Here is a 13,194-nt window from a genome sequence, read left to right as displayed (position 1 = left end):
ATGCATAGGAAAAGATTGAACAGCACTCTCAATTAATCTACTCTATAAAAACTGATGAAAGGTGGTTTCTTGTTGTCCTCCTGTGGGTGGGCAGATGTTTGTGAAATAGAACTGTGATTTTCATCTCGTGGAGACTTTTCCCATTCTGTCAATATTTTCACTTCTAGTAGAAAGAAAGTATTTGGAAGTGATTTCTGAAACCACTTTCAAATCACTGAAAGCATATCACCTTTTCAAATTGGTGTTTGCTTTCCAATGTATTTTCTGATTAAGATGAGGATATAAAATACATTGCATTCACATTGTCTTACTGTTTGTTTGCATTGACTCAGAAGAGTATGCTTTAGCATTAATATACGAGCTTGCAAATAGTGATAATTTAGGTATAATTAAGCAATCTATCTCCTCTGCCATCATGGTACCAAAGCACACTCATCACAGGAAAGGCAGTAAATGCAGAAGTAGAACTGTGACATTTTTTTCTATGCTGCTATAATTCACGAGCAGGTATTTCTTAATTACTCAGTTATAGAAGAGCAATGAGATATGCTTAGTTTTATGTCCAGTTTTTTAATGCAATAGCAAAAAAATGTGCTTGAACAAGAGACAGCTTAAATATGGGCCTTCAGTAAGGAATGCTGCAAATTCCAAATGTCTTTAGCTGACCTGGTAGTGTCTTGTCCTTCTTTTCCTAGGTTTAACATTAATGGTTATCACTACTTAGAAATCCCTGACAAGTGAACTTCCAGAACATCCTAATATTAGCAATAGATCATTGCTTGAGAAAAGCAATACAATCCAACAAAGGACAAACTGGAAGTGTCACAGTGAGATGAGCTGCAGTTTGGAGGAAGCAGCTATAAATCAGGCCAGAAAATGAACAGCTATAGTCAAATGGTCAAAAAGACAGATTTGAGCAGATATCATGTATATWTGTGAGGAACATTTGGGCTTGCCATCAGCTGAGAATTTCTGAGCAGTTACAATAGTCTGTGTCTGTCGTGGCTGCCACCCGTCCTGCCTAACACAAATTTTATATATTGTTCCCATAGGAACGGCAGCTACTGAAGCATTTACACACTGTGGGAACCTTCTCCTTCTTCCTTGCTTTCTAGGGAGCAATAATCCACAGTTTTAGGTGTGTCTTCTCTGTAAGGCAAAGAAAACCCTTTTCCCCCCTAAATTTCTCTGTGTAAATATGTAGGTCAGGACATGCTCTTAAGACACTTTCAGGTAGTTACATGGATCAGTCAGCTCATGGAAGGCAAATTTTAGCTGGGAGCTTTTTAAAATGATTACAAACACTGTTCATTACCTCAGTTTCATCATCTAAAAATAGTGACTTTTCTGGGGCAGACACAAGTGGCATTCTACTCCAGTAGGATACACTTTTATTAGCTCAGTTAGATAAGGGCAGGTGCTTATGTCTTTGCATCTGGGCCTTGCTGTCACGTATTGCGTGCAAGTAAAAGCACTTCTAAGGAGTGCAGATAATAGCAAATTCACTTGTAAGGATTTTATTTAATTCAGTTTTTTAGAAGATTGAAAAGTGAAAAGGAAACACCATATCTGGAGTACTTTGCTCTGCTTTGAAATCTCATATGTTTAGATATGGTGTTTAAAAATCTCTTAGTAAGAACTGCAAGTTTGAAATAATAYTAATTTTTTAGTTAGTTTATTGTGCCTTGCTTTTGTTGACTGGCTAGTTTTATATGACCTTAAAATGACTTTTTTTTTTTTTTAAATCTTAACTTTACAAAGCGAGGACTCCTAACTTCTTCCCATCCCACTCTGTCTTAACAAGTATTTGTTTAAAAGCATCGCTCACAGACAAATTAACCGATTAGGGAAGGAAGTATCTTGTAAAACATAGAAAAATTGTCAGAGAAAGCAGCATGTTTGCATCTGGCCTTTCTCCAAATGAGAACCTCTCCTCATGAGATTCAACAAGGGCAAGTGCAGGGTCCTGCATCTGGGGARGAATAACCCCAGGCATCAGTACAGATTAGGGGTCGACCTGCTGGAAAGCAGCTCCACGGAGAGGGACCTGGGAGTCCTGGTTGACACCAAGTTAACCATGAGTGAGCAGTGTGCCCTCGTGGCCAAGAAGGCCAATGGGATCCTGGCCTKCATCAGGAGGAGTGTTGCCAGCAGGTCAAGGGAGGTGATTCTGCCCCTCTACTCAGCTCTGGTGAGGCCGCACCTGGAGTACTGTGTTCAGTTCTGGGCTCTCCAGTATAAGAGGCTTGTGGAGCTTCTAGAGAGGGTCCAGCGGAGAGCAACAAGGATGATTAAGGGACTGGAACATCTCTCATATGAGGAGAKACTTGAGTGAGTTGGGCCTGTTTAACTTGGAGAAGAGAAGGCTGAGAGGGGATCTGATCAATATAAGAACCTGAGGGGAGGATTAATAAGTACCTGAGGGGCAATGTAGGGAGGATGGGGCCAAACTCAATGGTGGCCAGTGACAGGACAAGGGGTAATGGGTCAAAGTTGAAACACAGGCAGTTCCATCTCMCTGTGAGGAAGAACTTCTTTCCTGGGAGGGTGCCAGAGCCCTGGCACAGGCTGCCCAGGGAGGTTGTGGAGTCTCCTTCTCTGGGGGTCTCCCAAACCCACCTGGATGCCGCCCTGTGCCCCGTGCTCTGGGTGTCCCTGCTGGAGCAGGGCGTTGGACTAAATGATCTCTAGAGGTCCTGGCCAACCTCAGCCATTCTGTGATTCTRTCCCAACACCACAAAATTCCATCGTTCTTTGCGAGGTACTGCCCCACCATCCCCAAACCAGCATTTATATTTTTCCACCTGTTCTGTAGGTTACACKAGAGCCTTCAGCTTCACAGCTGTCCTAAGGCTTATCAGCCCCACCTGACAAAGAACAAAAATAATCCATGCAAAAGGGTTAACAAGAAGAAAATAAAACCAATTTCTGCCAATGTTTGCTCTGGAATTTGCAGAAATAAATAGTGCCCTGGCATCTGAAGTACCGGAGATTGATTCCCTGTGGAGAGGGCACTGAGTACATATGCTTTCTATCCAGTTTGATGGAAGATCCTTAAATCCTTCAAGATTATTGACCAATGTAATGATTTCATTAAAACAAGGCTTATATTTGTATTGCAATGATAATTTTCTTATGTTTTTAATTCTCCTAGACTTTTGAGGGGTGTTACAAAACAAAAGAACAGGAGCAAAGATTCCCTGATGGYGTCAAATGGGCACCTCTTTTATTTAAAGGGAGGGCACATTTGATTTGTTTGCTTCCCTGCTAAACTGGGACCCTTCTCCCCTCCAAGGGTGACATTCTCACAGAGATGCAGCAGACTGCTCCCAAAGAGCTTGGTGCCGGCTTCCTTTTGGAACGGACCTTGTGATCGTTACCTTGCTTGGCTTTTCTTCCTTTCTGGGAACGTTATTTAACTTGTCAGGGAACCATCTAAAAGCAGCCTTTTTTTCCCCAACTTTGTTTTTTCTGAAGAGATCACCGGGCAATTTCTCTTTGAGTTATAATAGAAAGTGTCATGCTGTGCATACGACAAAACATGTTCACAGAAAATATATTGGGATCCCATCAAATCTATAAAAGGTTATAGTCTCAATGGGTATTAAAAATAACTAGGGATTCTTTAATAAATAAAGGATTCAAACTATAGCCCCAATGTCCAAAATCATTACAAGTATATTTTGCTATTCTTTCCTGTATCTTAAGCTGTAAAATGTTGTTTTGCTAGGAGGTACACTAGTGATGTAGGAGATGATAGATATAATTAAATCAATGTAGCTGAATGAAGGGATAATGCTGTCAGAATTTATTTCCTCTGAAATTTAKAACAATCTGATGCTATGATATTAGTAGCTAGTTTCTCTGGCTACTTGTGCTATTTATATTAAAATAACTCATTGTTATGTTTTGCTTTATATTTTCAAAGGAAAGCCATTTATTATGTTGCATTGCACTCAGCTGATAAGCCTAACCCTCAGGGAAGTGCTTTTCTTCTTTATTTTTTGTTCCCCTGGTTTATATGGAAGAAAAATCACGGGGAAAACAGAGTGATTAGAGGGACTTCCAGCTGAGCTTAAGTCTGAGGATGTGACATGCAAGCGTATAATTTACACTTGCACAGCACTTTTCCTCCAAAGCTTTCACAGCGGGTCGATATCCTCAGCCAGAACAGGTGGTGGAATTGTTACATGAGAAGGGAAATGGCTAGCCCGAGGTCTCACAAGGAATAAGCAATTAGGAAGATGACCTTCACTTCCCCACGTTTTTACATTTGGAAATGGCTTCACGTACCATCGACGGCGGACGCAATGCCTGTGTCGTACAGTGAGGCCACGAAGGTCAGTTTGACTTATTGTACTGGGGAATTTAGATACATGAAGATAAGACCAAATGTAGGTTTTCCATACTTTGGCTGGTATAACCTAAGCTAATTGGGTAGGCAACTAGAGTCTGGCACGGAGATGCTATGATGGTACTTAGCTAGAGATTATAAACTGTGATTTGTAGATTATATTTGACAGAAAATGACCTCTTCAAACRGGAACCTGCCACAGCATTAGCACCTCATTTTCTTTTTGCAGGTAGGGATCTAATTTCCCAGTAGGGATATTTTTTCCAGATTTAAGCTTGCTCTCTCTGCCTGAGTTTGGGCATTTTGCTTTGTTTTAGTTGTGTTGCTTTTACTTTGTTTTCCTTGTGCAAAGGATGGCAGTGTGACTAGAGCAGGAATGGACTCCATCACATCCATTGGCAAGGACTCGGCCCAGGAGAACTTTGAGTKTGGCTTTTTGAGGCCTAATTCAATGTGACACTCAGGTTTTACAAGCAGTGCAAAATGTACTCAGTAGGCCGGAGAGTTGGGCCATGAATTCTGAGGCTGTGAATGCTGTTAATTGGTGTGCATGCACCCTTTATTCTCCTTAGCTTTTTTGTTGTACATGAAGATGTGTGCAGCTAACACGGATGTAAATATTTGAATGAACTCCACTCCCACTAAGGCCTGAATATTTAAAAACTTGGTTGCTCTCCAAGCAGCTGAGTAAATGGTAGAGATATGCCTACTCTATTAGAAAGATCAAGAGCTGAATGTTGTAGAAGATTTGCTTACTTATGCCTGTGTAGGTGTCTACAGGGAGCATGAGTTACGCAAGTTTGGATTCGGGGGAAGTGGATGAGGAGCTTGCAGCCAGTCGGCCTGCGGTCATGAGCCTGTGTGACACCTGCAGAGCCTGGGCAGAGTAGRATCTCCTCAGACTGTCGTGATAATCCTTGTGCAAAATTCACATAGTTGCTTATCAAGCCATGTCTTTACTGCCAGCCTCATCTATGTTTCCTTGCATATCTGACTAATGAAAAAGCTCCCAACAAGAGCCCGTATGTTTTAGCTTCCCAGGCTGTCTCTGCAAATTCTCATTAGTTTCTTAGCAAATAAAGGATGTATTGAAGTACAGTGAGAGCAGCACAGTAAGGCTTGGGTTGCTGTGCAATAAAAGTCAGCGTCCCATAGGCTTTTCTAAAGTTTCTTCTTCAATATGGATGAAAAGAGCAACCTCCATATAGTTATTTGATGTCCTCATCCATGCTCAGTGGTTTGAAGACGAGTGGCATTAAATCTTTGTTGGGTTTTGCATATGATGCATGTTTGTTAGTGGGAAGCAGCAAGGTGCTTGAGCCTCCTCTTGTGACGCAGAGCCTAAAAATGGAGCTTCTGCATTGCCGTGTTTGGGCTTGTTTCCTAACGTGCTTGAGTTTAGGCTAATCAAATCTCGAGATTACAAAAGCTTGGCTGCTTGGAAAGCAGTCAGATCCGGAGCCAAACAGCACATTTGTTCAGGAAAGGAAGAAAATGGATTTGGGGGAAACTATAGTTAAACCAGGAAACATGTCATGTTCCCAGCTCCATGTGAGCTTGTTCAGATGCTTAATCTGTCCTAAATTAATCACCAGTGAAACGCAGGGAACCCCTTCCTGGCTCGGAGAAACCCTTTGCGGCGCGAGCGCCCACAGGCAGCCTGCGTGACACGCAGGCAGATGCAGGGACTTGGTGCAGCGCAGGCTTGTGTTTAAAGGGCAGCTCTCACTGCACAGCTGCTTTGTTTGCTTGGCTTTTGTAGTTAAGGTAATTTGGGGAGAAATAGGTGTGAGAAAGTGCTTGAGTCCCAGGAGGAGAGATGATTTACGACATGGCAGATGTTTACTCACTTTCATTTTTTGGATTAATTAAACAAGAACCAAGCCTGTACAAGACAAGTGCAGGAGATTAACAGAAATCTGCTGTGGGAAGGCCAGGAAGTTAATATAAATGGATGTTTAGTGTGGATTAGTTGAACTCTGGAGTTACTTTGAGTAAAAGTGGCATCGATTTTGTGTTGCTTCCCGACCAAAGTAAATTGAACCGAATCAAAGCTAAGTGTTTTCAAGTGAAATTAGCTTTTTTTGATGATTATTCTATAGATCCCCTCCAATGCTGTAGGCAGACATGTAGCCACAGCCAAATATAGACCAGTCTCCCATGAATTCTGAACATCAGAGATGCTGAACTAATTTCGCTTTAATTTATAACAGTTTCACTTGAGCTAGTAACTCGCTATAATCTCTTTATGGAAAATCTCTTGCCCTAGTTAAATTCCTACTCTTTTGTGATACAGACAAGGCGCTATTCAAAAGGCCCATGTGACAAATGTCATTTTCTGCCTATTTCTGAAATTTCTGTGGCTTGGTATAATTTTAGTTGTTAAATGCTTTGCTTTCTTTTGCTTTTTTAAGGTAGTTCATCTCATTAATTTTTGAATAGAAAAGTTCATACTTCGTTGTTATTTACAAAAGAAAAAAATCCCTTTATTAGAACCTGATCTGATTTAGTAAACTCRGGAATATTAAAGGGTTATATGTGCAGAAAAGAATAATAATTTGGGGAGGCAGAAGGACACAGTATTAGGTGATTCAGATGCGATAATGTGATACCTTTAGGTTCATAAGCTTAGGCCTCATTTTGGAAAGATTATGTATTACATGCATGAAGCGTTACTCTGAAGAATAATGCCATACCTATGTCTTCATTTTACGTGCAAAGGGAATTAGAACAGAATTTTATAACATGGGCCAATTTTGTGTTTCTTTGTGTAACTTAAAGCAAAAAATGTTACTCTTGGTATTTCCAAATCGCATTTCCATAGTCCTTAGGGCTTTCACTTGCTTTGTTTGGAAGCTGCTGAGATTGTAAATGAAGGCTTTGTGGGAAATGTCTTTATGGACAATGATTCTAAAAAGCTTCCAAAAAAAAAAAAAAAAAAAAAAGAGATGCCACATATAAAATTCTAAGTACATAGGCTGTTTTTAAGACTGTCTTAAAAGACTGTTCTCCTTATTTTAAGTCTGCCTTAGGGGAATGTAACAGTCTACCCATTCTGCTTATTTGCTTCAGCCAGTATATCCCACGCTGAGAATTCTTAATATAATTGGTAGCTGCCATTCACTTAAATGTGATTGGGATCAAGGCCTTAATATTACCTGTGCTGGAAACGGTGCTATGTATAGAGGTATGTTTAACTGCATTAGAATGACTCTCACCACCTGTGCTACTTGATTATTGCACATCATTCTTTTATTGGAGCTTCAGTATTGCCCGAGTTTCCAGTGGAACTGAGGAATTGAATTTTGTTATTCTCTGGGGCGAACTGTCGCATTGGGGAAATTCCGTCAGGATGCAGGAACGTCTTAAATAGGAGGGTAGCTGTATGCCGAATCTTGGGGATTGTAACATGTGAAAAAAAAAATGGAAGAAAAAAGATAATTAGTTTTTGTCCAATGCTCTAATGCAGAAAAGGAAATATAATGAAATAAATTCTGCATTCATTTATGCTTATGTATGTCAGATTTCCATAGGTGATCTATGGACATAGATCCATAGTCGGACAACCAAAAACATGTTTGTAATTGTCAGATTTTTATTTCATAAATTGGAGAGTTATATTACACTTGAGCTTTARTCAATTTACAGTTAAATGACTGTCATTTTGGGGAGGGCATTTGAATCCCAGAGCATTTAATTGCTTTAATCATTACATATTAATGTACATATTAATGGAGAGGAGAGAAACAAAAAATGTCTCCTGCCCTGCCTTGTTTTAAGCTGATTCTGTGTCTCTGATCAGGACTTCTCCCACYGAATCTCTTTACTGTAGAGGTGTATGGCAGCGCTGCTTTGCAAGGAGGTCTTTTCAGCCATGCTGTGCATGCTCAGGCCCACGCATATGCAGTTATTTTGGGTACCCTGGATATGCCAGAGAAGTTTTCATAAGTCTAAACGTATCTGAAATGGACTGGCTCTTGTAAAAAGACCATATGTCATTTCCTTTCATGTTTATTTTCTGTTAGACCCTGCATATTGTGATTTTGTTTTTGCTTTGCCTTTCTTACAGCTTTGCATTAAATGCCAGGGCACATTATATTGCAGAAGCAGTATCTCTCCATCTCAGTAACAAAGCCCCACCACCCAGAAGCTAAATAATCCTGTATCTTATGTCTATATTCTTTTGCAGTGACTAATTCATTGGATTTGTCGGAAATACAAATCCTTGCTGCTCAGCTGGAAGCAGTTGAAAGTTTTCGCTTTTCTGGTTCCACAGTCTGTTGCAAGTCGTTCTAGTTTAGCAAAGATCTTGTTTAAATTTAGCAATGTGCCCAGCTATTAAAGCGTGGCTAATGCTATCCTGTTTCCAGCAGGGAACGTGGCAGTAAAACCTACATTAATACATATATATATCTGTGGCACACGGTGACCACAGCGAGTCTCAATAGCAACCTACTTAGACGTCCTTTTCCATGAGCTGCTCTTGAGAGCTATGTGGGACATGTATCGATGAGGTAGCCGAGTAAAAGGTTAATCCTAACAACTTTCCTAAAAATGAAGCCTGCGTTGCGAGCAGGAGGAAGGGGGCACGGGGCTCAGCGCAGCGGTGCCGGCGAGGAGGCGGCGGCAGGACGGGCTCAGCGCCACCCATGCCGGGGCTGGGGCCGAGCTGGTGCCAGCGAGGGCTCCGTGTCCACCACGGCCCTGCTGTAAAACAGAGGTGTTCTCCTGCTGGAGTGTCTTGGAGAGCTGCTGCTGAGAAATTTCAGCATTTAAAAAAGTAATTGTAGGAGTTTTTTTGAGGAAGTTGATTTGCTCTGGTTCTTACAAGCCAGTGCAGTAGTAATGCAGATTGTGCTGTGACGGGCTGCCGTGCTCATGGGGAGCTTCTAAGCGGCTTGTCTCATCCCAGCAGCCAGAGCTTCAGGGCTTCTCTAATCCCAGTTTGTGTCCTGTAACCCGTGCCCTGCGGAAGACCCAGGCAAGCTATGGAAGCTGTTTGCAAGAGGCGCGCGTTACCGTCCGTGGGGAGACAGCCGCAGCGCCGGGCAGCGCGTGAAACCCGCTGYGCGCCGCGGGCTTGCAGGGTGCCGGAGGAGCGGGAGCGCGTTGGGTTCGCACGGCGCCGAATCCACGTGGGCTAGTGAAGGCTCTCAGGCTCGAACATGGCTTGGCCTAAAAATAATAGTATACCATGAGCGCAGATGGGTGCAGGAGCTCGAAGGGTACTCTCAGCGAGTCCCAATGCCACCTTTGCTATTGATTTAAGTGCAACAAAGTACAGCTCAGTCTGCAGGGCATGTGTTGAAGAGGGTGTTGTGTTGGTTTGGGCAGAGGCCGTGACTTTCAGGAGAACTTGGTAAGACTCAGTAGTGATGCAGGCTTCCGTGTTCACTTGGAGGTTTTAAGCGCCCCACTGGAGCTGTACAGATGAGGCCCTCTGCTAAAACTGCTGTCGGACAGGAATAAAATGGGTTTTCAAATTCAATTTTGTATCAATTTTTAAATCCGAATCAAGTCCTATCATTTGCCATTAGTAGTGCAGTCATTCCCATGTCACCAAGCCGTGTTGCTGTGTTGCTACTCAGTTCTCTGATTTAAAATCATGCCAAGGCCCATTTTTTCACTGCTATGTCTCTGATGATTTCATAGGTATCACTTAGGGCTGCTTCAGCACTTGTCATCTTGCTAGATGCTGCAAGTATTTATTTTATGTTACCTTACCAAAAACAAAATATGAAACCAATGGTTTTTTGTTAAATAATGAATACTTTGAACAAGGAAGTTATATTCTCTGATTATCCAGTTCAATAAACCACGTATTTGTCCATTTATCTCTTCAGCTATGAAGAGCTTTCCCTTTTTTTGTTTCTGTTTGATGATCTTAGAGGCAACGTGAGAGCAGTGAGTCAAGCTGTGTGTTTGATGTACCTGGTYACACCGACACAGCGGTGTCGCGGTGCGAGATGGCCCCAGTGCTTCTGTCAGCATGAAGAATGTGAGGGCTTCTGTGGCTCCTTGGCGATTCCTGTGGTGCCCTGCAGTTTTACAAGCTCCTTGGGAAACCGGCGTTACCAAAGTGCTAAATGTGTGTGCGTTTTGGGCAAGTTAACGCACAGTCTCTTGGTCAAGGTGCTCCCTGCCTTATCTCTTGGCCAGGCGAATCCAAGGTGCTGATGGACACGGCATGAGTGTGGGTTTAGCAGGGCTCCTAAGTAGGGAGCCGAAYGACTCGCGGCTCAGGAATTGCTGCTGTTCCAGGCTTTTGTGCAGTGCCAGCTTAGCACCTATTAGGAAATCTGCTCGCAGGCCATGAAAATGCAGAGCTGTAAGGGCCCTGGTGCGGGACATCAAAGGGAGCAGCAGCTGTCATGCCGCTTTAGCTGGGCTGCTCTTGAATGCCTTAATCCCGTTCCCAAGCAGCGAAGGACAGGCTGCACTCTTTTTGCCCTCCCCTCTGCTTTTTGATGCGTTTCCCTAGCAAAATGCAAAAGCCGTTGTCAGCAACCACCACAGCACAGCATGAGAGATTGTATTTTTGTTACATCTGATTAAGGCATTTTAGTCCTTCTCATGTGCGCTAAGCTTTTTAGATTTTTTGAGATAATATTAGAAATCACTTCTAGAAATTACTTCAGGAGAAGCCTTGCACCTGGGGAAAGGTGAAGGTGCTGGGKCGCTCCGGGCAGCTCCGTGTCCGGGCAGTCCCGGCCGCGAGCGCCGCCGGGGCAGTGCCGCGAGGCAGGCGAAGCCCCGTGCGCCGGCGTCTCGCGGGTCAGAGAAGGGACGCAGCAGCTGGAGCCACTTTCCAGCGGTCCCAGCTACCGCGGGAGGAAGGAAACCTCTCAAGATGGTTTAATCTTGCTTTGACACTTGCCCCCAACCTTTCATCTCTCCCTGCAGCAAAGAAGTGGGTCATATGCGTGTAATATAATCTTGCAAAACCTAGAGTGTTTTGGTTTTAGAAGGGAGAGGATCAAATAATATGAAAGGGTTCTACTTTATTTTTTAATTATTAAAWTTTATTTCAAACTTTGAAATAAGAAAATAATAGCAATGTGGCATGACCTGCTCTTGCATGATCCGTGCTGCACTAGTAAGGTACTACTGTAGTTTTAGAAATTCACTTTCTACCTTTATTTTTTGCTCTTTATCATCCTTTTGACTGCCAGGTTTGTTACACAAGCACCAGAAAAGGGTGTTCYAAGACTAACCTATTTGTCCATGTAAATGGCATTAACAAGTGTTTCCTTTACACGTTTACAGGTCATTGAATCACTGGGGATTATTATATACAAAGCCCTGGACTATGGTTTGAAGGACAATGAAGAGCGGGAATTAAGCCCTCCCTTGGAGCAGCTTATTGATCACATGACCAACAGCACGGAGACGGATGGGAGTAAAGATGAGGGATATGATGCTCTGGATGAAGGAGTGGAGGATGACGATGATGAAAAAGAGGAAGTTGAGGCCATTCGTTCCTATAAAGATGTCATGAAGGTACAGTAATGGGCAGCTTGGTATCATACTTCACTGTTCTTACCAGTAATAAAATCAGCTGTTTTCTTTTTTTTTTCCAACATGATGGAAAAAATCACACAACTGTGTGGATGATAAGTCATCTTCCTGCTGTACGGTTCATTTGCAGCAATGACATGCTATAGTGTGTCATCCTTGACAGTAAACTACAGAAAGTACATGATCCATTTTATTGCAACATATGCCACTGATACTACATTTTGCTTTCATCTGTACACTGAGCTTCCAGTATATGGTCTGTTGAATTCCTCTGCGCACATCTGCATAGTTTACAGGCGGTTCGAGTAATTCACCTTTTCATTAGTGCAGTATTGCTTTAATTATTCCTTATCAGTGTGTTCCTTTGCCGCCTTCTTCTCCTGAGGCCGAGACCTTCTTAAAAGAGTAGCTTAATTGTATGGAGTGAGTCAGAGTAGAGTATTTCATTAATGATTATTATGATTGCAGTTCTTGACCTGAGTTGTGAGATTTGGAAATAGGGCTTATGAATTTTAATGGCAACAGATTTTCTAATATTATCTGGGCTACCATGGACAATCATTTATAAGTATTTAATCCTCTACTTTCCAGAGAGTTTTCTTCAATAACAATTCTCGTGCCCAGAGAGCTTTCTGTAGTAGAGGCACATTCACAACATAGATTTTTACAGAATTTGTATAATTGGTTTACTCCGTAAATAACCTAAGTTTAACATAGGTTGAAAAGTATATGTTAACTGGTGCCTGTGGATTGAACCCTGTGTACTGCCTGTTGTCTACAAAACCCAACTGAAAGCTGCCGCTTCTGTTGGTTTGGCACTAAAGAGGAGAGCCCTTAGGAGGTTTGACTGGGGTAGAGTTGGTTTGAGATATATGTACACGTAGCTAGTTGGGGGAGGTGTCAGCAAGGGCACTGCTCATAAACCCGGCTAAAATCCAGGGGTACCTTCCCGTGCACCTTTCTCCTGGGGCACTCGCGGGCCCTCCCTTCAGCCGCCATCCTTCCCTTCTCCCTCAGAGCAGCAGCGAGGGAGAGGCAGCTGGAGCCGCGTTCCCTCTCCAGCGATGGCAGAGGCCTGGCTGGATGCCCCGCGCGCCCCTCCGGACCCTGCCACCCCCAGCCTGTCCAGTCAGAGCCCTCAGGAGGACAGGGGCTGCATGTGGCTCCCTGCTGCTCCCTCTTGCCCAGCATGGTCCACAGAAGTGACCGTCAGCGGCAGAGGTGGGAAGCACCGTCCTCAGCTGCCCTGGGAGCTGTTCAGAGCAGCCCTGCATCATGTCCTGACAGAGGAGAGGAGAGGAGAGGAGAGGAGAGGAGAGGAG

The 13,194-nt window shown here is 43.1% G+C and overlaps 1 protein-coding gene across 2 annotated transcripts in view; it reads left to right on the top strand.

Annotated features, from left to right (window-relative positions):
• SPIRE1 (spire type actin nucleation factor 1) overlaps positions 1-13,194 on the top strand; it is a 104,976-nt gene that overhangs the window by 28,799 nt on the left and 62,983 nt on the right. For both annotated transcript variants that reach the window (XM_026040451.1, XM_026040450.1), the window contains exon 2: positions 11,621-11,854. In XM_026040451.1, the coding sequence (XP_025896236.1) occupies positions 11,621-11,854 (234 nt within the window). The remainder of the gene's footprint in view (positions 1-11,620; positions 11,855-13,194) is intronic.

Source organism: Nothoprocta perdicaria, unplaced genomic scaffold (assembly GCF_003342845.1).
Source record: "Nothoprocta perdicaria isolate Ctin4 unplaced genomic scaffold, notPer1 scaffold_258, whole genome shotgun sequence".
NCBI classification, from domain to species: domain Eukaryota; kingdom Metazoa; phylum Chordata; class Aves; order Tinamiformes; family Tinamidae; genus Nothoprocta; species Nothoprocta perdicaria.
This window is presented reverse-complemented; position numbering and strand designations above follow the sequence as displayed.